The sequence below is a fragment of the Glossina fuscipes genome, unplaced genomic scaffold (genome assembly GCF_014805625.2).
Source record: "Glossina fuscipes isolate IAEA_lab_2018 unplaced genomic scaffold, Yale_Gfus_2 121, whole genome shotgun sequence".
Classification (NCBI taxonomy): Eukaryota; Metazoa; Arthropoda; class Insecta; order Diptera; family Glossinidae; genus Glossina; species Glossina fuscipes.
The window spans coordinates 8366669-8392337 of NW_023998464.1; the positions used below are offsets into that span (position 1 = coordinate 8366669).

The window sequence follows — 25669 nt, forward strand, 5'->3', positions numbered from 1 at the left end:
CCTCCCCAATCTGCAATTGTGGACAAATTCTCACTATAAAACACATTCTCTGTGACTGCCTTAACCTTACCTTGACTAGAAGTATTGCATTTGGAACGATTAACCCTATGGACCTTCTACAATCAGCTTCCGAACATAATATCAATTTAATATACTACTCTATCAAAACTACTAGGCTCAATATCTAATGTACTTTTATAAATTAGAGCCGACAGCCTGTGTTGCTAGTGCTCAAAGTCTTTTTTTTAGTCTAAGAATTTACTTCATTAGCCTAAAATTATAATAATAATAAGTTTCAGAAATTCGGATGGAGACGTTTTTAATGTTTTGATATGTGCCTATAAAACACGTTCCAAATCCGGCTAAAAAATTTCAATTTGAGTAATTACATCTCTGTAGTTATTAATGCAAACATCAATCAGTGTAATAGGGCAAGAAGGGTAAAGCTCTCCCTAACTCACAAACTAAAACTTTTCTCCCCATTATTCTGCGAAAAATAAATGGAGGACTGAGCCAAGCGGTATCGCGCTTATGTTATAGGGAAAATAAGCTAAGTTTCAAGGCGCCAAAGTAAAAAGAAATATTTATTTTAACCAAAATTTGAAAATGAAATAATAATTTCGTCAGTGAGGAAATTACTTAATGAAATTCTTACCCACTTTACTTAAATAAGGATGTAGTTACTCATTCCGTTTAAAGTCACAGATTTTTTTCTTTTTGAAAAACTGCTGATGTCTAACCAGCTCGGCTGAAGTTATATTTCACCTTTAAGTGCAACTCATGCAGTCGCTTAACAGCATATTTCCTCTCTTTTACATATCATACATTAGCTATTAGCATTTGCAAAACACAAAGTTGTAACCAATACTAAAACAACAAACAACAACAATTATGTATTAAAGTCATGAGTCATTATCTAATGGTAAAGCAAAAGTTTAGATGACTACAAGATTTACGTTTCTCATCTCAAAGTCATTAAACATCAAGATTAAAGTGCAATTTCCTTCGGCTAAGCTAACAGCCCTGAGTTATTATGCAATAAGTAAATGCGAAGTTGAAAATTTTCAATGCACAAGGAAAGTACCAAAACCAAAGCATCCCTTACAAGATGAACACATACTTCTTAGCAAGAGAGACTAGCGGCAATAATTTTAGCGTAAAATCCACAACTGTATGCTTTTGATATTATGGGGGTTAATGCGTATGTGTTTACATAATAAACTGATTATACAAGATTGTTATCTCGCCACACATCAGCACATAAAATCTCCTTTTATTATACTCCATGTTCCCTATTAATGTTATAACCTTTACCTACTTGATAATGCAAGCAAACCAACTTAATAAGATTTATGAGACAGCATTAATTCCATTCTAATCCAAGGCACATTTTGCTTCATCTTTCGTTATGTATGTTTTATATCATTTAAGGAATTTTTCTTTAACTAACGCTCCGTCAATGATCCTGCCTCTCCACCCCCCCTTAATGAGAAAAATTTTTAATTAATTGTGCCCAGCGGCTTTCGTTTATGTTATGAAAATCTATTATGTCTATGCTTTACAAATGCGAGGATACTTATATTCGTTAATGATCTCTGGAACATGTTTAAAATGTCTTTAGTCCTTCTGCATTTTGATGGAACATTAAAGCATTTAATACTGAAATGAATGAAATAATAGGTACTGTGCCAGAGTTCATTTGTTTTTCAATCAACCCATAATAGAAATTTGAACCTCTTTACTGCATACAACGCATGTTTTAATATTTTAATATTCGGTGATCGGTCGGGTGTGTGCAAATCCGTTAACTTTAAACTTGAATGGTAACATGGAATTCGCTGCGAAAATCAGAATAGATACATGTTTTCACAGACTATTCAATTTTCAAAAAACGGCAACGCCCCGCGGCAGCTTACATGAAGAAAAGTGCCACTATCTATGTCCTCACATAGATTGGTATTTTTTATACAATGCGATATATGCGATAACATGCTGGAAAAAACTCAAATGCACAATATATAATTAGATACTTTTCAATGCCGAAATATGTAACCATGGAATGTTAAAAAAGGCAGTTCGGCTCAAATGAAGTGCTCTATGTGGTTTTTATGGTTTGTAATAACGCGTTGGCTTTGTTCATCACAATCGATTCGCATTCTCATCAGTAATCTCTGGCAATGTAGAGTTTCTCAATTTGAAGTTCAAAGATCTAGGCATCAACAACATTTGGAAAATATCCAAATTTTTATTGAAATAAACGCTCTCATAAGGCAAATAAATCTTTTCAGATAAGCCCCACATCCGTCTCAATCGAATAGTGACTAACCAAAATTATAGCTTTTGGTGTGAAAACAATCCCCAGACAACTTCACATTCCTTTCCGAGTAAAAACCCGTAGTCGCGATGGGAAGGCGAAATAAATAGGTGTTACCGAATCTTTTTTAAATTAATTGGAGGACCTTAATTTAAATGACATCCAGATTCTACAAACGGACTACGCGATCACGCCTTAAACAATTAAATTATTGCATATTTATATTTTTAGTATTACGGGTGGTGGTGTGACAATGATTTCAAGAAATTTCTCCCCTAAGAGGAGCGATTTAACAACTTTGCACAATAGTGCGTGTAATTTCATGTCGCTGCTCTACATCGTTTCTCACATAAACCGACTCGTTAGCTCATGGATTGCTGAAAAAGAAGAAACTCCAGCTTATATAACGCGCTCTGCTGGCTTTTATTTTATTTATTTATTTATTTTGATATAAGGAATAACATAGAAATGGCCGAACTTTTCCATTCGGTCGAAAAAGGTAAGGTAAGGTAAGGTCAAAGCTAACACATGAAACCACATATGAATGATGAAAATCTGTCTAGATCGTAGAAACTCAATTGCCTCAGAACAACGAACATCGGGCACTCCATCAAATTAATGAAAGGGGGAGAATTTCTCGGTTGATCAAATTTTTACCTGGAAATTTTAGTACCGTCTGAAATTCAGAAATAGATTTTTTCAAAAGAAAAAAGTCCTAAAACTACAAATGGGACAAAAATATTGTACCCTAGCAATTTCGGTGAAAAGCAAAGCGATTATTCGTGAGGAAATTCCATAGGAACTAGCGGATAACCTAAAGGTACCGCAACAAAGAGCACACTTGTCTTCCTGCTTGTCTTATTATTATTGTTGCACTTAAGTAATTTTTCATTTTAAATACAAGTAAAATATTCTGATCATCGTTCCAAAGTGGTGGTATGATAATTGTTAACAACATCGTAAGCTACATGATAAAACAATGCGCTTACACTGCAAACTACAATCAATTTAAGAGAAAAGGAAAACCGACGAACAGATAGACAAACTATTGTTGTTTAATGATGAGAGAAGTATAGTGATATTTACAAAGATTTGTGTATACATACAACAATTTAGATAAAAATTAAAAGCTACACACACACCCACACTATCAGACTACCAGCAATTAAAGGCGTACAAATCGTAGTTATTTTTACTTCTAAAACGCGAACGCAAAACAATTTCTAAAAAAAAAAATGAAACATTCGTTCGCTGCATTCACAAAGCAACAGATTATAATTTTTGATTAGAGACAATTACTCTGTCCGGCCAAAATAATTCCTCTCCGCCCAACTCACCCTTCAATTGCTTTACGCCTTCAACACACGATGACGTGAAATATGCGAGAATTAATTTTCCAGATGCCACAAGTAGTTGTTCGTGTTCATGTTTCATAACGTTTAGTCAAGTATCAAAGTATTGTGTGCTAACATAGTACAGCATGAAGATCTTATCGATAACGCCAAGAGACGACCGGCAACGTTAACAATTTAATTTGTTATTAACTGCAGGTAATCTAATGAAACCTTTACTAACAACATTAAGACAGCCGCAATCGCCTTTTTTTTTCTATTAAATTCTATAGTTTTCCGTTTTATTTTGCTTCACATAACTTTTTTTTGGGGTAGAAGTTTGCGTTTATGAGGATTTTTATTGTTCATCTTGTTTTAGTTGTTAACAAGCTATTCGGTAGCATAGTGTATATAGTAAGAAATTTAAAGAAATTTAATATTTTTATAATAAAGAGTCGTGATACGTGGTGATGCGAGTAACAATTCTAAATTTTTTCAAATTTTGTGTAATTATCGTGACTTTATGTAGTTATGTGCAAGGTAGGAAATCAAGTGCCGTGTAAGTTATACCCAATGAGACCACCAGTGAAGTATTTTCAAAGACAAAATAATTAGATAGCGAACTTTAAGGGAAAGGGAAATTTAAATAAACCTATACTGTCCTGTTGCAAAAGATTCGCTCTATTTGATTGAGTTGTTTCAAACACGGCTGACTTTCGCATTGAGCTCTGCGACCTTGTTCTATGACGGCACCATTGCGATTTCCTTATTCAAATATAGTTTCTTACGGGCGTAATCGCATTTGCTACTGAACTTTTGGCATGTGGCTTGATCAATATTTTTTGCTAGTGCAATTGGCAGTTGCTTAAACCTCGTGCATGTGGTGGACGTCGCTTGCTTGCTTTAGTCAGTTTTCTACCTCGCTCGTTTTCGGAGTCTGTAAGTTTAAACTTGGACCGTCGCCAAGTATGCCAAGTATGGACGCTGGCGACGCTAAACTTTAGTTCTTCCGTAGTGTTTCTATCTTTTTGGTTCGCGAACGTCAACAGTGATATGCATCTCGTCGAAATTTTGCATACGATTTTGAATTGTTTGCTTACCGAGACGATCACGATATGTTGGTGTCGCACTTCAGCCTTGGGAAGTGAATTTTAATAAAACGCTTATAAACCTAACTACATAAGTTCATAAATAACGAACAAAAAATGTCAAGAAGTTTTTCGAATATCTCACGCTATAATATAGAAGGAAATAGTTTTCTCAAATGACTTTTACATAAGCAAATTGTAATCAATTTGATTTTCGTAAATCTACTAAACCATCAATTCAATCCTTGGTATGAAATTTTTTGATTTTGTTTTAGGCCAACAAAACAAGGTATCACCGAAACTAGATTTCGAAGAGGAAGATGACGAAACAAGTAACTCCACTGTACTGGTCATACCAGGAGATGGAACGAAGGCTAAAGGTGATGGAAAATACAACGTGAAAGTGGAAGCTGATGAGAAAGAAACAACAACAAATAAAGATGGCGATAAATCGGGTCCGAAAATTCATGGCGTAAGAGTCACAGTTGACACAGGAGATCGAACTAAAGGTATTCGTAATATTGAAGGCATCTACGATGCTATAAGTTACTCCATTTGTAGAATCTAAAGAAAGCGTTGAAATAACCGATTTAAGTAAACACAAAAAACGTGTCGGCATACATACAGATATAACCTTTGAGATTACTGCAGGCGATGATGATAACGATAACAAGACCAGTCTAGAACAGGATATCGATAAAGGTACGTACATGCATGAAGTTCGATTACTTAAAAGTATTCATAATGATTTGCAGAAGACGCCAACGTGCCAATTTTTAAGGGACGTGATGGATCTAGACACAAATCCAGAAAACCCTACGACCCAAAATCTCAATGGAATCCAAATTTTTCCACAGAACACCGTGTTTATGACGTACCTGATCAGGGCAGAGATGGTTATTCTGGTTATTTTCCAGAATACTACCCACACAACGTACCGGTTTATGTGGGAACAAGCGATGAACGAAGCGGAGCTGACTCTATCTATCGACAAAATGACGGCTGGAACAGTTACATACCACGCTATTGGACCACAGAACGTACTTACGCCTACAGATCGAATGATGTCTCTAATTACCACGATTGGAAACCGTGTTACTGTGCGACATCTAGCAATGAATATAGGCGCCGTCGTCATAGTCATCGTCATGGTACTCACAATCGACCTGATTTCGTAGTAAATCCTACGAGTTCTATAATTAAAATTCTTGATGGAAAACTGGAAAGGCCTTTCTCTAAAGAATAAAACGAATGCCGTAGCTATGTTAATGACGTTTGAGAAAATTTTGCTTTCGAATAATTTAAAAATTGCTTGCAATTGAACGTGCTTTATATGTATTAAATATGTTCCGACTTTACCATTTAATTAATCAGTTCACTTGCTCTACTCAAATACAATCATTATTATGTTGCATCCACCTAATTAGTGATTGATTACTATGAACTGTCATTGTTTTTTTTAAACATCAATTTCTCTCACAAGTTTATTAATAGCACTAAAATCTTTAAACTTAAAAGTTAAGAATAAGTTCTGTTGTAAACAACTCGGATTTATGTATGAAGACTATAGCTGCTTACTTTGCCGTTATCGTCGAGAGTAGTAGTGGCCGCTTTGTAGCCAGTGCGGCGACCATTAACGTCATATTGTTCACTTTCACCAGTCGAAAGCTCTTTATAATTTTTCACTTGACCATCTGAGCCGAACTATTACAAAGAAATTTTCCGTTAATATTGCAGATAATCAGTTCCATTTCAAAAGCAAAATACCAACCTCAGACTGTGAAGACCATTTAGAACTCTTTTCCCAAGACTTTGTTTTATAACCCCCGCTGCCTGCACCACCGAAAGTATTTAAACCGCCAAGACCACCAACAGCATTCGTACTTTCTAAATTAGCAGCCAACTGACTGCCACCGGTCCTTGCACCACCGACGTTTAAACCTTGAACCTGCAATTTCGCCAAACGTTCAGCTTCTTGCATGTAGTTGTGTAAACCGTTAGAAGAGGCTAAGAAGTTGGAATTTCCACCTAACGAAGAATCAGCACCGAAACTAGAGCCGAATTTAGAGTTCAAAGTAGATTCGGAACCGGAATTTGAGCTAAATCTAGATTGACTAGAAAAGGTGCCTGCATCCGAACTCGCACTGCTTAAGCCGGTGCTGAACCCGGAAGAAGTGTCTACGTTAGATGAACCGCTAACGCGGTTAAAGAGCGCATTGGATGACCCGGTAGCTCGGGTAGATGAACCTAAAAAAAACAGAAGTTATTATTTACCAATTTTTTCCATTGCTGATAACAAACCGAAAGTACTTGAGGGAGCACTGTAGGGAGTTGCAACTGCGCCAAGATTACTATCGAAATGAACTGTTGAAGTACCCAAAAGGTTGCTCGACGCTAAAGAACCGGCGGTGGCGCTAGAAGAAGTTTGCTGGTTATAAGACGATGATAAAGGCGTTGCCAACACTTGAGGCTGAGTTGCCGAGCTTGTTATTTTTTTGTATTTCACGTACGACTCATGACCACCGGAAGGATTGGGCACCAATGGAAGAGGAGCTTGTTGCAGACGTTCTTCTTTCACGACTACGTATCGTTCAGAGCCGCTAGACGGGGCAGCGTAATGAATGGCAGGCACAGGTTGGGTTTGCAAACGGCTTTCTTGAAAATGCATAAACCTATCGGAGTCAAGTGCGACAGGAGCAGCGGTGTATCGAAGAACTGGAACGGCTTGATTTTGAGCTCGCTGTTCTGCTTGGTGTACGTAATTTTCTGACCCGCTGCTAGAAGGCGGAAATTGTATAACAGGAACAGAAGTTTGTTGTTGCAGACGCCGCTCAGTATGGTGAACAAATTTTTCGGAACCTACAGCGGGAGCAGTATAAACTAAGGGTGTGGCAGCATTTGATGTACGGCGTTCTTCTTGATGATAATATCGTTCTGAACCAAATGACGGTGACGTATATACTAACGGGGAGGCTACTTGAACATCGTCACGACGTAAATAACTTTCATATCCTCCAAGATCGCTACCAGAAATTGTCAATTCGGGAACAATTCTTTGAACATCAGAATTAACTGCAGCATTACTAGATGTAAGAGCTCCCAAGGAAGAACCATGGGATGAACCGCCGGCATAATTTGCTTTCGAAGCAAACGATGAAGAAGCAGCAAAATTAGCCGAATGACTTGAGCCAAATTTAGAATCGGCTGACGAACCGAAACCGGCACTACGTGCCAATCCGCCCCTACCTGTCAAGCCACTGCTACCTGTCAACCCAGAACTACTAAAACCAACAGTACCGACACCAACGTTACCATAGCGATCCACTTCTTCAAAGGAGGACTGGTGCCTAAAAGTAAAACTCTAAAAATTCTTACACAAATAAAACGTATTTTTCATCAATTTGCTTACCCGTCCAGAATATTGGATACTTTTTTCTTTGCCTCCTCTACACTTTGCTGATGCTGACTGTAATGTCTAATAAATGAATTAACACGTTACCCCAAATTTTTTTTCATACGTACCGAAGACAATTAGGAATTAATTTTTAAAATTTTACTTAAAATCGTCGTAAGAATACGATACTAAGTTAATTCAAAAATGTTCGGCTGCCCGTCTACTGTTGAAATTGTTAAGGTTGGGCCATTTTAGTTCTTATATATCCACAAAGTAGGAGAGAAAATGACCATAAAAGGAAATTAACGTGCACCGAGAAAATAGTCCCTGAGCATTTTTTTATAAATCGCAAGTTTTTGCCATTTGTCAAGTATTTAAAAGTTTATATAAGCTTATAATTCTCAATAAAGAAAATAATATTTCTAGACGTTCACCTTAGTGGGTCAATGTTCGACCTATAGTTGGTGCAGATTTTTTTTATTGAATTTATTTTGTAGTAAAAATTAATTCTTCATTGTTGAGGTACTTACAATTGATGAAAATCAGCCCTTAAATCATAAAATGGAAAAATAAAAATATATTTAAAATATAGAGAAGAAGAAGATCACATTGTTAAAATGGCTGGAGCCGAATCTTGAATTCACCACCTGAATAAATACAATGAAGTCTAAATACAATTCGTATGTTAAGTCGGACAGGAAGAAATATAAAAATTTGGGCACCATATTTTAAATACTAAGAATTACATGTTAAAATAGAAAAAAACATTCGCTTTCTTAAAATTAAGTGTCACTTTCATCACTAAAAAGTTCGACGTAAATGGCTGTTGTTCTCAGTTGCGTGTTAATAAAATATCTAAAGTCTTTCAGAATAATCAAAGCGTATATAATTCAGAGCAGTTTGTTTTCATTACAAAATTTCCCAAGCTGATATATATAAAATTGTTGTTTAACTTTGACTAAATACCAATGACATTTTAATAAATTGTCAGATAATGGTTAGTAAGAGAAACTAGACTCAATACCGAAGTTACTTAGAAACACACTCTTAACTTTTTTTTTCCACCGGCTACTTGCGATGCAACCGAAATGATAAACAAATGAGTTTCTGGTGGTGTGTATAAATGCATAATTATAAATATTAAGTGGAATGTTTGATATACTGACAACCAAGTGATTACCTATGATGCAAATCATCTGAAACGAAAAGGAGGACAACATTTTATTTATTTAACAAAAAAATTGATTATATAAACAAAAAAAATTATGAGAAAAAATCGGAAAAGATAGCCCGTACACTGGCTATGTAGGCGGAGCTACACTCATCTCTACGAAAGCCTCTACGAACGGATTTAGGCTCGACTAAAGGAACGAACGCCTGAAAACGAACGAGTTACAAGCAGACAAACGGGCAAGCCATCTAATAGAAAAATGTATACAGCCAAGGGGATGAATAAAAGAATGTAAAGAAGAACGATTGAGGGAACGTCCTATACACGGACTTGTATTAACTAGTTCTGAGAATGGAAATGTAAAAGAAGTGGCGTACGGCCAAATAACAAGACGTAGCGGTTAGCGAACGGACTAACAAACGAAACGCAGAATTTCGCATGAGGGAATAAAAGACCGGGAATAGACTGATTGACATAGGTAAGTAATACCATAGCTGATGGAATTACCGATGAGCACTCCTGGACAGTACAAACGAAATAAGATGTTGGTCTTTTCGCGCGTTCAGTTGATGAGCAGAAAAACTTTTCGAAGGAACTAGCTGCATTCGTTAAACGGTTAAATCCGCTTTTTTTTCAAAACTTTTACCTGCAAAAACAGGCCACAGGCAAAGCGCCAAAACAATTAGGTACTTCATCGTCCGAACCTTTCAAAACGTAAGAAAAAAATGAACTTTTTATATACAGACGCAAAAATCTCCGCTGCAATTGTTAACACGTCTTATACTGATCAACGATTTTTCATAAATGAAATGAATTTTAAAAACTCATCTATATTTGCAGTCGACAATCTTCCCTTCTTTCTATTTCATTATTCGCGCTATCTGGCCTTGTTCCACCAATTGCTTCTTAGAATTAATTTTTGAAAATTAATATAAAATTGATAAGAATGAAATTTCTACCAAAATTATTTAAACATTTCATATACTCACACATATGCAACTATTTTCTATGAAAAAGACAATTACTTGAACTTTTTGATAATAAATTGACCCAAACATCTCAAAATGAATGCTATAGACTTTTATAGATTGCTATAGGTGATGTTTTGGCTATGTATATAAAACGAGGAAAACGAAAATTTTTCATTTCATTGAAAGTGAAGGAGAGTTTTTTTGTTTTTTCTTATTGTAATTTTAAATATTTACAAATAAATTCGTTTATGTGCGCATGGGAAAGAGATAAGAGTCGACCTTCTTAAAATTATTTCCGATTTTGTAATAACCATGAAAAATGTAAATATATCAAAAATAACGCATATATAAGGGGAAGAGTAACGAATTTTGTGTTTAATGGGATCTCATATATAATCAGGGGTATTAGCACTAAAGGAGAAAGGAACTATGTTCGACTTAGCTATATGACCTTCTAAACTCAACGATGCTCAAAAGTTAGAATTTCCCGTAGTAATAATTGCTTGGATGTATTCTGATTAGCGACATCTATTGGTCAAAATGGCAAAGCAATGCCAACTAGCAATGTACCAATATATCAATGTTAAATTCGACGATTTTGAACTTTCTCTACAGAAAATAGCAATTTTCCTAAGGTAATCATAGAATGCTCAAAGTGTCACTTTCGACATTCACTACTTTTGTCGTTTGTTTTGAAGAGATCTACTGACGAAGCTCATTAAATACTTTTAAATGTGGTGATTTTGATGTCAACGACAACGAACGACGATGAAAGGTTCGACTGCGACAATCCTAAGGGCAAAAGGTCGTAGGTAATTCGCAGCGAGCCATCCACATCGACAACGAACCAGAATATTCATTGCCATAAAATTTTGCTGTGCATATAGCAGGATCAGTAAGATATAGTGTATTTCGAATTGTAAAAACCAAACGAACCTCTTAGTGCAGATGTCTATCGACGTCAATTGAACAAATTGAACGATGTATCGTTTCCAAAAGGCCAATTACAGCGATTAACGTATGCAAAGCAATTTTTTTGAATGACAACGCTCGACCATACGTTGCAAGAGTTGTAAAGGATGCACTACTGCTGCTTTAGTGGGAAGTTCTGCCTTATCCAGCGTATACACCAAACGTAGCGCCTTCTGATTACCACATGTTTAGATCGATGCAGCATGGATTAGCTGCCGCGCGGTTTCGAAATGCTAAAGAAGTGCGAAAATGGGTTGTTGATGAGATGGCTGGGAAAAACTTGTAGAAAACAATGAAAAACATTTTGATTAATATATATTGTGCCCAATATCAATCCTCAATGAATGCGTTTTTCAATTGAAAAAATTATCAAAATACATGCAATCACCTAATACACGTAAATTTGTAAAAAAAGATCGATTGCCGCAACCCAGACGAACGTTATGATAAACAACAAAGAGCATTTGTGCCAAGTAAAATGTTTCTATTTCCGTTTTGCGATCGTTAGAGTTCCAACAACCGACTTCGGCCTTCGGAATGGGATTGCATATAGACAAATATGATTAAGTCGCTTCAAAACTCCACTCTACTCAAAAGTATTTCATTTCCCTCTTAAAATTTCTGATGTCCTCGTTAGAATTTCTGACCATTGCGAAAAGAATTCCGAATCCTCCTCTGGTCGCTTATGTACGTAATATATATTCGTATGGAAAACTTATATAAAATCTAAGGAATTCTGCTTTAAAAGACACGGAAGGCTTTAAATATTTTTTGGAAAAAAGGGGATTAACTAATTTCTAAAAGCATCATCTTCCGAAAAAACATCTATTTTCTAGTCGTCCACTTATGAAAATGAGTAATGTAAATTACACTTTGCTACCTAACTCTCACTAGCAATTGATGAATTCCAGATTTAATAAGGCAAGTTCACTCTTGCGATATAAACACGTTTACCTTACGCCAACGTAGGCCTGGTCTAGTGTCCATCCAACTATATGCATACTTTATATTTATTAGCACTTTTTCTCAATTTGGGTGCAATGAACAAGTAAGACGCTAAACAGCCTAAAAACGAATTTCATATTTTGCATTATCACCGCTCAAACTAATGTATTCTTATCTTTAGAAACAGCAAAGATCGTAAACAGCAATTTCTCATGTAGATGTCAAGGCCGTCTCGAATAAAAACTTTTATACGGCATCCTGTTGTATTCACAATACCGGTGATCTACGGCAACAAAAGTTTGTAAAATTTTGGATACAAGTCATCCAGACGACGGTCATTTTATTTTACACTGGGCATGGACAACACTGTCGTTATCGTTGAGTTATTACTCCACAAATACTTACTTTCCCTGGTTTTGTCAAAAAATATTAAGAATTGCAAACTTTTCAATTTCATCTATTTTTCAGGATAGTAAGTTGTATGAGGAGTATACGTTAAAATGGACTCGTCCAACCCATTTACAGTAGGTCTCACCTTGAGACGTAATCCACCTTAACGTACGAGACTTTATCAAAATAATTCTAAACAAGTGCGGATTAAACATAAAAGATCGAAACATGGACAGGCGTAAAGCAGACACATAATCGTACATGCATTAAATTCTCATTTAGCACCATTCAAGTTCAAAATGCACCTACCTCCCTGCGAATATATTACATGCAAGCCATCCAACTAACTATACTTGCATATATCTCCCAAGTTTAATGTATACAGGTACTTAAGTGGTAGAAAAATTTTTCGTAAAAAAGTGAGCATTTTATAAGTAACTTAAACTGTGCCAAATTTAACATGCAAGTTGCGCATGCAAATTACTTTTATATAATTAAATGATTTAACGAAATTGAAAAAATCGCTAAGAACGGTGATTGACCGAATTATCAAAAAACCTTCAGAAATATTTGAAAAAAGAAACAATATTTCCTTTTATTTTAAGCACCAACAAGTAGATAACAATTCACTTCTAAGTTTTATTTATCATCGCCAATTCTTTATTTTCTGCTTTTTAATAATGTAGAGATATGTCTGTTATCATTCACTGAATGATTTTCATGCTTGATCACAACGAAAGATCGTAAGCTGAACATGTTGTAAGCTCTTTGTAGCAGTTCACTGTACTGGAAACATGCAAAAAAAAATGCCTCGTAGTAAACGCAAGAAAAAGCAGACTGAACGATCTAAGGCATTACAGTTCAAATATACATCATGTGGGTGTTATGATTATTTCTTTCAGTAGAGTCGTTAGTATTGTTTTTAACATCACAATTTGAGAAATCTACAGTTGTTTTTTATATATATATTGTTCAAATCAAAAACGAATTGCACTTTATATCAATCGTTTTACTTTAAGCAGCATTTTGTGCTGTGTACACACTGCCTTTGTGCAAACGTCTCTGGGGACCTTTATATAACTCTGAGTTCTGGCCGCTAAATGCAAAGATGGCGCAAATGAAGGCGCCCAGCTCTGCATTCTGCGATCGGAGAGGCTGCATGCCGTTATATAGCGTACTATATGGGCTTGTCGTTGCAGTGCAGTTGCTCAACGATATACAGAGCGCAACATTTCAAGCGGCAATACACAGCACGGACAGCAACGATGACGGGCAAGCGCAAAGGAAGTGCGACTTAATCGTGACGCTGACGAAGTTCGCGAACGTCTTCCACCAAAGCTCCAGCAACAACAGCACATGGATGGAGCTTAAAGCTGAAAAATTATTTAAATGAAAATTTAGCGGCGGACCGTATCGATGAATGCCTGGCTGATGATTGGAAATTTCACAGCGCTCATGGACGAACTACTTGAAGCTTACCCTGACGTAACCATAGCGTCTTACAGGGTGAGCCAGGACTTTTTGGAAAGGTTTTCCCACAACATGGCGCAGGGCTTCAGGGAGAGGACCAGCGCTGGTAAAAAAGATTCAGAGCTGATGATGACTACCTCCTCATCAAAGAGATGAGCTACGAACTCGAAGCGCAGGCCGGAGAAGAGTTTGTACCATTTGGCATTGATACGGAGGTATTCAGCCATCTGACCCTCAATCGGCTGAGCAGTAAAGAAAAACGCTACATGCAGCTGCTCACAGGATATGGAATCAGTGAGCAGATGGGATGCGAAGCGTGTTTGAAGGATCTCACGCTGGAGGCAGAAACCCTCTGCAAAGAGGAGAGCGGTCAAAAAGTTGCGAGCGACAGGAGAGACAACTTGACCCTCTCCTCCAGACATCTGAAACCGGCCTTCCCAACACAAGAGGTCCACGAAGCAGTCAACGAACGTTTTCTACGCCACTATGTGGCAACATATGGAGGAGCGGAACATCGGCAAGCACGTGCAGGCGACTGCACTGGCACGGCTTCCTTTCTTCAAGACTTCAGGATCCAGCAATAGCGGCAGTATCCACCAAATAAATTTATTTGGATACGCCCTCTTTATACTACTGACAGGAATAAACTTCAGGAAGCGCCAGGACATCAACATAACGTCATTCTAAGGTAAATATATTAAAATATATTTACATATCTAACATATATTCTTTTGTTTTATTCCATATATAGATTAAAAAAAACAAGGCTTACACCGCAGAAGATTATCGAAGACGCTTACTTCCTCGCCCAAAGGTAATTATAATGTTACATATACTATATAGGTATATTTACAAGTTGCTTATTATTATTCTATTTTAGATTCGAGTAAAAATTAAGTCCGCCTCTCCGGTCACCGCCTCCGCATCATGAAAATGAGTCGCTCTCCTCCAATGGTAAGTTTGTGTTTGTCCTATTTGTATTTATCTCTATTTTATCCTTATTTCTATTTGATTTTAGATAAAAAGACAAGTATGAGCCGCTGACTTCCGCTTCCAATTAAATACCGCCCATTACAGTGTCATTGCGCAAGATTGTCCGAGTGTTACGCAAGCATGCGATACTTCTATTGGCCAATGGAAGTTTGCGGTCATCTTTATATACAAAATTCAGTAACCACAATCTTTTCTTTTACAACATCAGCACACCAGCAGTGAATTTAAGTTCAGTTTATCATGGTGTAGGCCTAAAGGGGAGTCAGCCATTCAAAACAATTGGCAACGCTCCTATCAAAGTACCTCAAGGGTGGTGCGGAAAACCGTGCCATCAAAGGGTTCTATAGAAAAAGGTGTGGAAAGTTGAAGAAAAAAAGTTCACTATTTTAATGTCAAGAAAATTGTATAATTTTTTGTGTTTACTATTCCAGAATAACTTAACCTTATATTGATAATAGTTATTTGTTTATAATTGTTTTGTATTGTTTTCAGGAATTTACGCTATGCCGTTTGGAGTTAGATGATCCACGGGCCTGCATCGTGGAAGGAAAAGTTGTTACTCGTTGCGCGTTGGATTTCTTTCGCAAAGTAAAGAAATCATGTTATGAAGAATTCATGCAATATGCAAATTGCTTGGATAAAAGTATCGGCACTATGGCTTTCAGACAGTAAGATATAATCAATTAGATGAAATTAGTAAAAAAAGAAACAAATTTAAAGAAACTGCCATGTTTTTTTATATCTAAAAGTTGTGGCAAAACGCAAGACGTATTTAATAAATGCATGAAGAATAATTTGGATATCGATCGTCCAGAATATGGATACTTTACCAGGGCAAAGGTATATGAATGCTATTACTATATCTCGCTAGTTATCTAGAAGACTTTTTGCTACATTGTTTTTGTCATTCTTAATAGACACATCAAACAGAACGACCTGCTCCACCGAAGCGTGAAAAGAAAGTCTACGAAGGTGCTACACCCGGCTTGCCGTAGGATCATCCTAAGCCGCAAGCAAAGTATGGATCTCGTTTCCATTGGTTGGAACAAATTGCAAAAGCAGCAAAAGTCAGTGAATGGTAAAAATTATAAAATAAACATTTTTCAAAAACCCAAAAAAATGATTACATATTAAAAATATGGAAAAGAGCTAACTTATTACTTAATACCTGCTATATATTGACTTTCATTCCATTTCATTACATGTCGTTTTAAAAGCATGGGAAAAGAAACTAACTAATCAATTAATGACCATATGCCTTATTGACTTTTCCTCCATCGTTCAGTTTGATATCCATCGTTTTCAAAGGAATTCAAAATATTAATTTGGTTGGTAGTCTCTACAGAGAGAGATTTTTATACAAATCACTTGAGACTCTTTCTAGAAGTTCACAGCATTTTATTTTTATAAGAGAGGTTTTAGTTTTTTTGAAAATTGCGCCCATCTGAGAGTAAGCGTATTAAAATTGCGTCCATCTAAGAGTAAGCGTCCACATTTATTATTGCATTATTTCGCAATATGTGGATGTATGTGTTAGTCTCTCTATTGTTTGTTAATGTTATTTACGTTTTAAGCAAACTGAAAGAAAAATTCTATCTTGCTCATTTAAACTAAGAAATGAAGAGAATTTGGTAGCCCTACGCTCAATGCGCTCAATGGTACAATATACTTTTTTGGTCGTACAATATACTTTCTGGTCGTACAATATACTTTCTAGTCGTACAATATACTTTTTTGGTCGTACAGTATACTTTCTGGTCGTACAATATACTTTTTTGGTCGTACAATATACTTTTTTGGATCATTGAATATCTGCAGCTCTATATATCTCAATGGTATGTTCAATACTCGTAAGAAATTGTTACCATGCGAGTTGGTTGCACTTGTCCTTTTTGTTTCCTTATTGCAAGAAGAGGTTTGTACGATTTCTTAATTATTAAATTTTGGACTTTTTTCGTTTAAATTTTATTTAAAGTGCGATTTAAAATAAAATTTAATTATTTTAGTTAAAATAATAATTAAGAGTGAACTTTATATGTAGAGATGTGTCCGTTACCATCATTCACTGTTGTCTGAGCTTCACGATAATTGCTTTGTTTGCCATTAATATTGGAACTGGAGCTAAACGCACTCACCGAAACGCCCTTCAAACCGCCAGGTTCCACAGAGCCAAAACGATTTACAATATTCGGCGTATCCTGAAACAAGTGAAAGTCAGCAATGCCTACTAAGTAAAAAAAAAAAAACTTACCGGATTTTCAGGTGTAATATAAGCAGTTTGATAATAGCCATCTGGTCCTATGGAAGCGGAAGAAGCAACATAATTTGGAACGTTATCGCCTCTAAAATCGTAATCGTTTACATTCGGCATACTACCTATATTCTCATAGGTTTGGTATTGTATCTGACTGCAGGAAGAAAGAGAAACCTTAGACAAACACAAAGCAATTTCAAGAGACTTGAAAGCTATTTAATTTGGAAAATGTTAAATTTACTATAGCTATTTACTCAAGATTTTGAGGTAAATTAGAAGCATAAGCAGTTACTGTAGCATCTCCCATTGCGTAAGTGGAAGCAATAGCACTGTGTAGGAAATAAGTTAGTTAGTAAATAAGCAGAAAAATATACTACGATGCTCCTTCAATTTAAACTGCAGTTAATTAATAACATAATCCTTACTTTTGTATGGCCGCCTGGTGAGCTAATATTTGATTGGTCAATAGTTGATGGAATGCATACGGATCAAATGCGTTTAGACCAATATTCATGGCATAGTTGACGCCATGAAGTTCATCATAAAGGCCAGACTTGTCGGTACTGGGTGGAAAGTCTTGTGTACCTAGAAGTTTTAAAGGGTACTGCATTTTACCTAACATTTCAGTTTTTCATTTGCGCAACCGGACTTACCAGCTTTCGTGTTCTGAAAAGCGAACAGACTGCAAATTGTTAAGCATAGAATTTTCCACATTTTTTGAAAAACTGGAAGATGAACTTTTATTAAAACTTTTGTTAAAAAAAACCTATTAGATGTATAAACGCATTCAAACACGATTTTATGAAAAATCTGAGCTTGTCCCGTCAACTTGGATTGTCCACTAACAACATCGTCTATATTTGCTAACATGATTTTACCTTGAGGGAGATAACATTATCCCACAAATTCGTTTGTGACAGTTGTGAGTGAGAGGCGTGAAAGAACAATGAAATTGTTATGAGTGTTTGAAATTTTGGAGCAATTCTGGGGACCAGCCATATATATGTATTATTATAGTTTGAAATAACTTTGGATTCTTTTTTTAGTAACCTATTCGCCTTCTTCTTAGAAACTAGTCAACTGTGTTTATTTAAAGATCCTTTTCCTTACAACGAGGACAATCAGTATCAGAAAACTTACGAAATAACTATATTTAACTTCAGATAATTATCTGTAGAATTCATGTACTCAATAAGCTAATAATCTAACAGGAAGTTAATCTATACAAAAACTTCCTATCCCAAGACAATCCGTTTTTTGGCGAAATAATAGTCTGTTGGCATCTGGAAATAGTATGCTAACATCCAGGCACAATCAACAAGCTAGAGCTTGACCCCTTTCTTACGACCTAAGTCCAACTTGTAGATAACGTTAAAGTTCAGATCCTTAAGGACAACGTACCCACATTCTAGCAATTTTTCATACTCTAAATTCCACTTTTTCTACCAAAAAGTTGCATTATTTCCAAGAAATTTTTGATTTTGCAGCAGTAGGGGACGGATTTGCAAACTTGCAATTCCTTGCTTGATATATATATATATTCTAATTATTTGAACTATTTTCCACCGATTCTTTGTGATATGTACGTATATACGATAAATATACGAAATATGGTTCAAATAATCAAAGTGCTAAGAAAACGGCGTAACGATGCTCCACATATGATTTTGTCAACCAAATTATTTCGATTCGAAGGTTTTGCTCTGAGACAATCTTAAAAGTCTTAATCTGACCTGAGGAGTCTGTGTGATCAACACCGAAAAGGCTTACAGCTTTTTTAGCTGCAAAATTGAGATCATTCTCTATGTCGAACGTCATCATCGGATGCCGAAATTTCTCATCAAACTAATAATACTATTTACTGTCTACAGTTTTGTTTTCGAGAAATAATTGCTTTTAGCAAAGACTAGTTAAACTATCGCTAAAAATGTAAGGAAAACAGCAACGATGGCGTACGTAACTACTAACTGAACTAATATATCCGGTTGTCATTTGGGTGATGAGAGGAATATCTAATATAAAATAATCGAAAATCTCACGTGTCTCGAATATTTAAATTAGCATCAATGCGTATATTCATGTGATGTGATCATTAATTTATCGCGTGAATAGTGGTTATAAAAATCTAAAAATATTTATATTAATAAACTAATTAGCGTCTTTACATATGTATGACATACACCTTAGCCATTAAGTTACACCTACAAATGTGTATATGTATGTAATATATATGTTTCGAACGTGCCTTACTCACTCACGTTAATTAGAGAAAGATTAACTTATAATTATAAACAATTCCGCATTTGAAACAAAAACGATTAAAATATCAATTAAACGGTGATGAGTTGAAAATGTGTTTTTTTTTTTTTTGCAGAACAATTGAAAATCATGTAAAGGTGTGTTCTGTAGAGTAAGTACAGATTTAGCCGTATACAAGTATAGACGTAGAAACCCGAATCTAATAAAAGTTAAAATCGTCATGTTTCATAATCTTAAAATGATTTGTAAATGATTTTCATAGGAATCATTAGCGTAGAGTAGTCCGCTTCACAGACAGTTACATTCTATAACACGTTTAAAATGCTGGATACATTGTTTTTGAAGGACAAAAAAAGCATATTTTCTTTTATTTTCTTGACGCAATAGATTTATTAGAATACACAAAAGCAAATTTTATAAAATACTTATTTGACAACTTTACGAGGATGCCTGCTTTTCGTGGATCATTTATATTCAAAAAAAAAATTTAAATATGAATTGTTGACAGAGTTGTATACAAAACAGTACAATTTTCGTTCAAAATTACACCGTGGACTGCCTTAAAAAGACGAAAAAATCTTTCCTTCCGAGACATGTTCGATACATTCATGGAATAAAGGGCTTCGCAAAATCATGCCGTAAGTGTAGAATTTTCAAATTTAGAATGATCACGGGCGCCGTACTAGACTAAAAGTTCGAAAACCACGCATGCACCAACAAAGAGCATATACAACAAATTCTACATAAGATAATAGCGAGAGGACATTATCGTGGAGACAGACATTATAAAATCACTCTAAAATCTTTGCTATATCAACGTGAATTTATGCTTCTTCAATCCCTCTTCATTTCCAAGCGGTATTTTTGAATGTTGCAAACGGCCTGATAAATATCATTTACCGGTCCCGGTTTAAAAGGCTAAATCCTGCAATTAATATTAATAGGGGGAAATAACACCAATAGATGTGCTATTGACACTTTACTGTTTTGCTCATAATAATTACATGAACCTCTTACTATCTACTAATAAGCAAACAAAAATACGGATTAACTTGAGTTTAACAAACATTGTACGCTAACTAATTTTTTTAATTTGTTTAATGGACAAGAAGTTATATTCGGCTTGTGAATAGGACTGATCAACGGTTTATGTTCCCAAATTCACTTCATATATCGACCCTTGGTCGTATTGTTCTTATCATATATTGTATCCCTTTAGAATGATGACAATCAATGCATTTTGCACATCTAATATATTTCATGTTTCAGATATGATAATCGAATTTCCCAATGCTTTATAATGGAATCTGATAGGCTTGAAAACTTTAAAAAATCTAATATATGTTTTTATTTTTTTCTTTGATAGCACGACATGCCAATATTCCCCACCAGTTCCAAGTCAATCAAAGTAAAACTTTAGGAGAGAGGACCCTTGCAAATTTCTGCGAGGACACCTTTTTTAAGAAGTTCCTGAAAATCACACCTCAGCGGCTAAATTTTTGAAATGTTATCCTTTCCTTTAGAGGAAACCTCCACTAGCCCCTGCTTTAAAACTCGCGGAGTAGTTTAATTAGTTGTTGACACCTGTTTTTCTCGTGTAAAGATTTACTAACTTAACACTCTAACGATTTTAAATTGGAGTGCGCTCAAAAATGGTTAATTTTGTTTTTATGTTACACCGCAGGATGAAACTTGCTCCTGTCACACCAAATGAATAAGAATAATAACTAACAAGCGCAAATCGTAGCCCTTCTACTCCGTTTCATAATTCATACCAACTTAACATTTAATGTAAATGTTAATTCGAAGGTCTATAATTTCCGTTTCTTTTCTTTTCTTACTACTGCGTTGTCATCACTCAAGCTACTTGCTTCCTTCTACTAATCGATGTTTTACCGCTTTTTTTGCGCAATTGGATTGATTTGTAATTTCTGCTTTAACGGGTTTACAGATATTTTTCGGTTGTAATTTCCACCATTTTAGCAGCATTCGAAGCTTTTACCTATGCTTTTTACCTTTGAATAAGGAGATTAAGAATGAGAAAAGGTGTTCTTTAATCATGTAAAATTTATTAATTAATTAGTTTTAGAACTAATGAATTATAATCTATGGAATCGATTTAACACTCACACGCTTTAGAGGTATTTCGAAATTAGTGTTCTTAAGACACCTTTAAAAGATGAAGAATTTTCTCTGAGAAAAATGCATACTAAAGCAGAGCGTATGCGTACAAGTAATTAAAAAAATTAACACTGAGATGTATTCGAAACTGTTTAAAGAGCTGAGCGAGAATATTTATATTTTCGAAAGTTTTAATTTTTCTTACGCCTCGCTTCACAAGAAGTATTTTCAGGAATCTAGTAGAAAAAAAGTTCTGAACGAAAACAACGCAACCATTGCATAACCATATGATTGATTTATAAATGAAAAGAGACTGGGAATCAGCTGATTTCTTCACTCGTTTTAAAGCTCACACAACTTATAAGCGCCTTCTTGTGAGAATTTCCATTGTTACACTTAATGCAAATTTCATTTATTCATAAAATTTTTAAAACGAAATGAACATATTTTGGTTTCAAGCTTGTGGTATGTGAAATTAATTCACACATGCACGCATACATAGTATAATAAATATAAATAATATATAATATATCCGTTCAGCTGTTTTCTTCCCCCTGAGAACACTTGTCTTAAATGTTGCACTGTTTATTTAGATGAGGAAACAAAACTGTATTTAAAGTTTCTAATCGCACTTTGCTCTACGAGATCATGAAAATTTTGTTTATGATCATTTGACAAAAAAAAACAACGACGACAACAACAACAACCAAGCAAATCATTTCAAGTTCACAGATCTACTACACAATCATCTTTTTACCAGACTAAAATTTTTCAATTAATTGCGTTTTGGGTGAAAATGTTCACTGCAAATCGATTACACAAAGCGCACACATGCAATTTAAAATTAACATTTCACGTTACCAATAAGCGTATATAATATGGTTGCTTTTTACACTATTTAAAATATTTACAATATTTTTAAATTACATTCACAAACGAAGAAAACGCAAATTTAATTATATTCTTTTAGTGAAACACGTCTCAGCAAAGGAAGGCGTCTTGATTGGGCAACATCCAATAGGCTTTTAAATCAGTCAATGAGCTGAGCATCGGTATATGAATAAATTCAACTGTTTAAAATTAAAATTAAAATACGACGCGGCTTTCAGCGAATCTGAGTTACTCTTCAGAAATTTTTAAATTTAAATTATATAAAATATATTTCCTACTAACGTTAGAATGTCTTATGAATGTGTAATGCCTCTAATAAGGCTAATCGGCTAGCTCAATCTCCACAACGGTCAGGAAACCTAATCATTGTAGTAAACTATGGGGGGTTCGCATTCCATGCTTTCCTCTGAAGGCAGAAGAATTCCCCTTAAGGTTTAATGCGTCGTTACCAAAACACCGGCTAGTTTTTCGAATTAATCAATCACTTTGATCGCAACAACAAATAAAATATGATTCACAATAAACTTACATTACAATAGCATTAATTTTTGTTTTAATGATTAAGAGGGATTAAGAGTTACGTGTATAGGTGCCGCAAAAATGTAGATGTGGCGAATTTCCCATTCTTTAAAAAAGAATTATTCAAAAACCTTTCGCATACATCTTAAGTACAGTCATGTAAATGGCAAGCTGAAGACATTTCCCTGCTTTTCTTTCCTTCTCCGCCGACATATCGTTAGAGGTACGTACATTTCATCCTACCGCGAAAAACCGTCTCTGACATAAGAATTTGTAAAAAATTCATATTTTGTTGATGAGATTTATTGAAAGTTCACACATACTAACCAAATACTTTCAACAAAAATTTACATACATATTTGCATTCAAATTCAAACCTGTCTTTTTGTTTTCATCGCTTAGGTGATATATTAATTTCGTCACCTCATTTGAACGCTCGAAAAGCAGTCCATAAATTTTACATCTTGGAAAACGTTGCTTACATGTGTCTTGACTCCTCTGTCGATAAATAGAATTACCAAATACAGCAGGATGGAATAAAATTTTACTTACAGGTGAAAAATAATGGAGTTAATGAACAGGTAAGACGGGGGTAAATAATCCGAATGACTCTCGATCGATTTATTACTTGATTAAAGCATGAATCATTGATCGAACACGAAGTGGTACACTGGGAAAAGCTTACGTTTCGCCGTTAAACCCGTAAATATCAGAATTTTAGAAGTGTTTTGGTAGCTCGGACATCGTATGCGTCTTTTTAGTTGAACCTTTCTCAAGCAATTATTTCCCAAAAAAATATTAATTTTCCACATAGTAGTAATTCTGATTTGCTTCTCAAAGAGTTTCAGTAAAAGTATTCCGCGAAACACATACTCATTATATGAAATTTATTAACTTTAAACTTCGATCGACGCAATTCGCATCTAACGTTACGTATTCAATAATCCGTCTACTAAAGTCCTACGTAAATAAGGTACATCTGCACATGGCTAGCAATCATCTATTTTTCCTGTTATTGGCGCAACAATAGCGCTATAGAAAGACAAATGCGCCGACAGGGCCTCGGATAAACGTGAGTAAACTAATCAATAATCTATGGTTACTCGATTCTTTTCACTTTCCTTTATATTCTTTTATCGTTATTATTATAATAATTATATTATTATATAATTATATAATAATGCATTCCTGTAGTAACGTCCATCAACAATTGCATTCCATCCATCAACGGTTCCATTTTTATCGATCTATTAGGATGTCGGAAAAATTCTGCCATATTCTCATTAAAGCATGCGAATTTGAGGATGTCTAATGTGTTCCTCGGCAATCGAGTGGTGGTTGGCGATATGTGGGTTACTCTCCAACAAGTTACCCAAAATGTCATTATCGTTCAGATCAACGACCTTCTCTGCGAATGAAATTTTCGGAAGGAAGTTTAGCAAATCATCTGTGACGGCGCAATCATTTAGAATTTCACCTTGCAATGTGTTACATAAGTTGCAAGTAACCGATTTGTTACTTCCTTGTTCCACCTTTTTCCTTTATATATTAAACTTCGTAAGTGATTGACAAAGTGGAAAACTATTGGGAGCAGTTCTCTTGTACGCTACATAATGCAACCACAATTTCGACCTGCTTACTTCGACGTGACAAATCAAATTACTTGCAAGTATTAAAATGCGACGAAATTTTGCCGCCAACCTAAACAATATCAGGTGGAGCCGGCGTGGCGGGCCAGGAGACCATTAAATTATTTTATAAAAATTCACAAATAAGAATTTGCTGAAACCCGTCCAATGTATATACAATTAATATAACAACAATTTTCCCGTAGAGCATTAATGACCGCCAGACCTAATTGCCAATCATTGCTTCAATTTAATTACAGAGTATGTTTGGTAATTCGCAGTGGTAAGTATAAATGCGAACATTTGAGAACATTTTTTTATTTATTTAAGTGTTGTTGTGAATTTGTTATTGCTGTTTATTTACATGTTATGTATATAAAAATGATTTGTTTGCTATTTAAGAAAATTTAAAGGTTTATTTTTTTTAAACACATTCACTGATTTGTCGGTTTCCACAATGTCTACATGACGTTGAAATAAATATTGCATTCTCACTACCATTTGCCTAATACATAAATATGTATATATATATAAATATATATATGGTATGACTTGTTTTCAACACCTACTCGAGCAAGTAAATTTACTCATACCTCTGTTTTTACATTAGAAAAAACTTATCTAAAATATTACAAACATTTCGAACACGTAGGAATAATCATTTCAAATTTTTATATTATTTTTGACAGTTTATCTGTGAACCTATGGAAAGCGTCCATTTGCAGCGAACATTCTAGAGACTAGACTTAAAAGGTAAGAGGGAAGGCAAAAGCATAATGACTTCCAATATATGTTAAACATATATTTAAGTTTTAGAAACAAAAAAAATGATTGACTAACACTAGAACTACCGATGTTGTGCACTTACTTATTCCTGCAAAAAGGTTTTGATCTTGTTTTGTTGGGAAATCGAAAAAATTGCAATTTAGCATAAACATGAGCTGGTCGATTAAAAATT

The 25669-nt window shown here is 35.0% G+C and overlaps 3 protein-coding genes, 1 long non-coding RNA gene and 1 pseudogene across 11 annotated transcripts; 3 read left to right on the forward strand and 2 right to left on the reverse strand.

Annotated features, from left to right (window-relative positions):
* The first annotated feature begins 4064 nt into the window (after window positions 1–4064).
* Window positions 4065–6110, forward strand: LOC119640558. Its single transcript, XM_038038669.1, has 4 exons — window positions 4065–4185; window positions 5009–5242; window positions 5295–5435; window positions 5489–6110. The coding sequence occupies exons 1-4, from the start codon at window positions 4116–4118 to the stop codon at window positions 5977–5979; spliced, it is 936 nt and encodes a 311-aa protein (XP_037894597.1). The 5' UTR covers window positions 4065–4115; the 3' UTR covers window positions 5980–6110.
* A 76-nt stretch (window positions 6111–6186) lies between these two features.
* Window positions 6187–10109, reverse strand: LOC119640557 (mucin-19). 3 transcript variants are annotated; one of them, XM_038038667.1, is made up of 7 exons: window positions 9945–10109; window positions 9308–9323; window positions 8658–8675; window positions 8143–8208; window positions 7044–8080; window positions 6505–6980; window positions 6187–6437 (listed from the first exon to the last, which is right to left on the reverse strand). In XM_038038667.1, the coding sequence occupies exons 1-7, from the start codon at window positions 9991–9993 to the stop codon at window positions 6285–6287; spliced, it is 1815 nt and encodes a 604-aa protein (XP_037894595.1). In that variant the 5' UTR covers window positions 9994–10109; the 3' UTR covers window positions 6187–6284. The 3 variants fall into 3 exon arrangements, with proteins under 3 accessions (XP_037894595.1, XP_037894593.1, XP_037894596.1); XM_038038665.1 differs by having other exon boundaries at window positions 7035–8080; XM_038038668.1 differs by lacking the exon at window positions 8658–8675 and having other exon boundaries at window positions 7035–8080; window positions 9945–10108.
* A 2121-nt stretch (window positions 10110–12230) lies between these two features.
* LOC119640382 lies at window positions 12231–12736 on the forward strand. Its single transcript, XR_005247663.1, has 3 exons — window positions 12231–12289; window positions 12368–12563; window positions 12655–12736. It is a non-coding gene; the product is annotated as an uncharacterized LOC119640382 (long non-coding RNA).
* Window positions 12737–14979: 2243 nt separating this feature from the next.
* LOC119640533 lies at window positions 14980–16459 on the forward strand (annotated as a pseudogene).
* A 549-nt stretch (window positions 16460–17008) lies between these two features.
* Window positions 17009–22724, reverse strand: LOC119640528. Of its 6 annotated transcripts, none has more exons than XM_038038616.1 (6): window positions 22431–22528; window positions 17947–18018; window positions 17719–17878; window positions 17548–17622; window positions 17291–17447; window positions 17015–17237 (listed from the first exon to the last, which is right to left on the reverse strand). In XM_038038616.1, the coding sequence occupies exons 2-6, from the start codon at window positions 18005–18007 to the stop codon at window positions 17058–17060; spliced, it is 633 nt and encodes a 210-aa protein (XP_037894544.1). In that variant the 5' UTR covers window positions 18008–18018; window positions 22431–22528; the 3' UTR covers window positions 17015–17057. The 6 variants fall into 6 exon arrangements, with proteins under 6 accessions (XP_037894547.1, XP_037894544.1, XP_037894545.1 ...); XM_038038617.1 differs by lacking the exon at window positions 22431–22528 and adding an exon at window positions 21879–22364; XM_038038618.1 differs by lacking the exon at window positions 22431–22528 and adding an exon at window positions 21683–21856.
* Between the last annotated feature and the right edge of the window lie 2945 nt (window positions 22725–25669).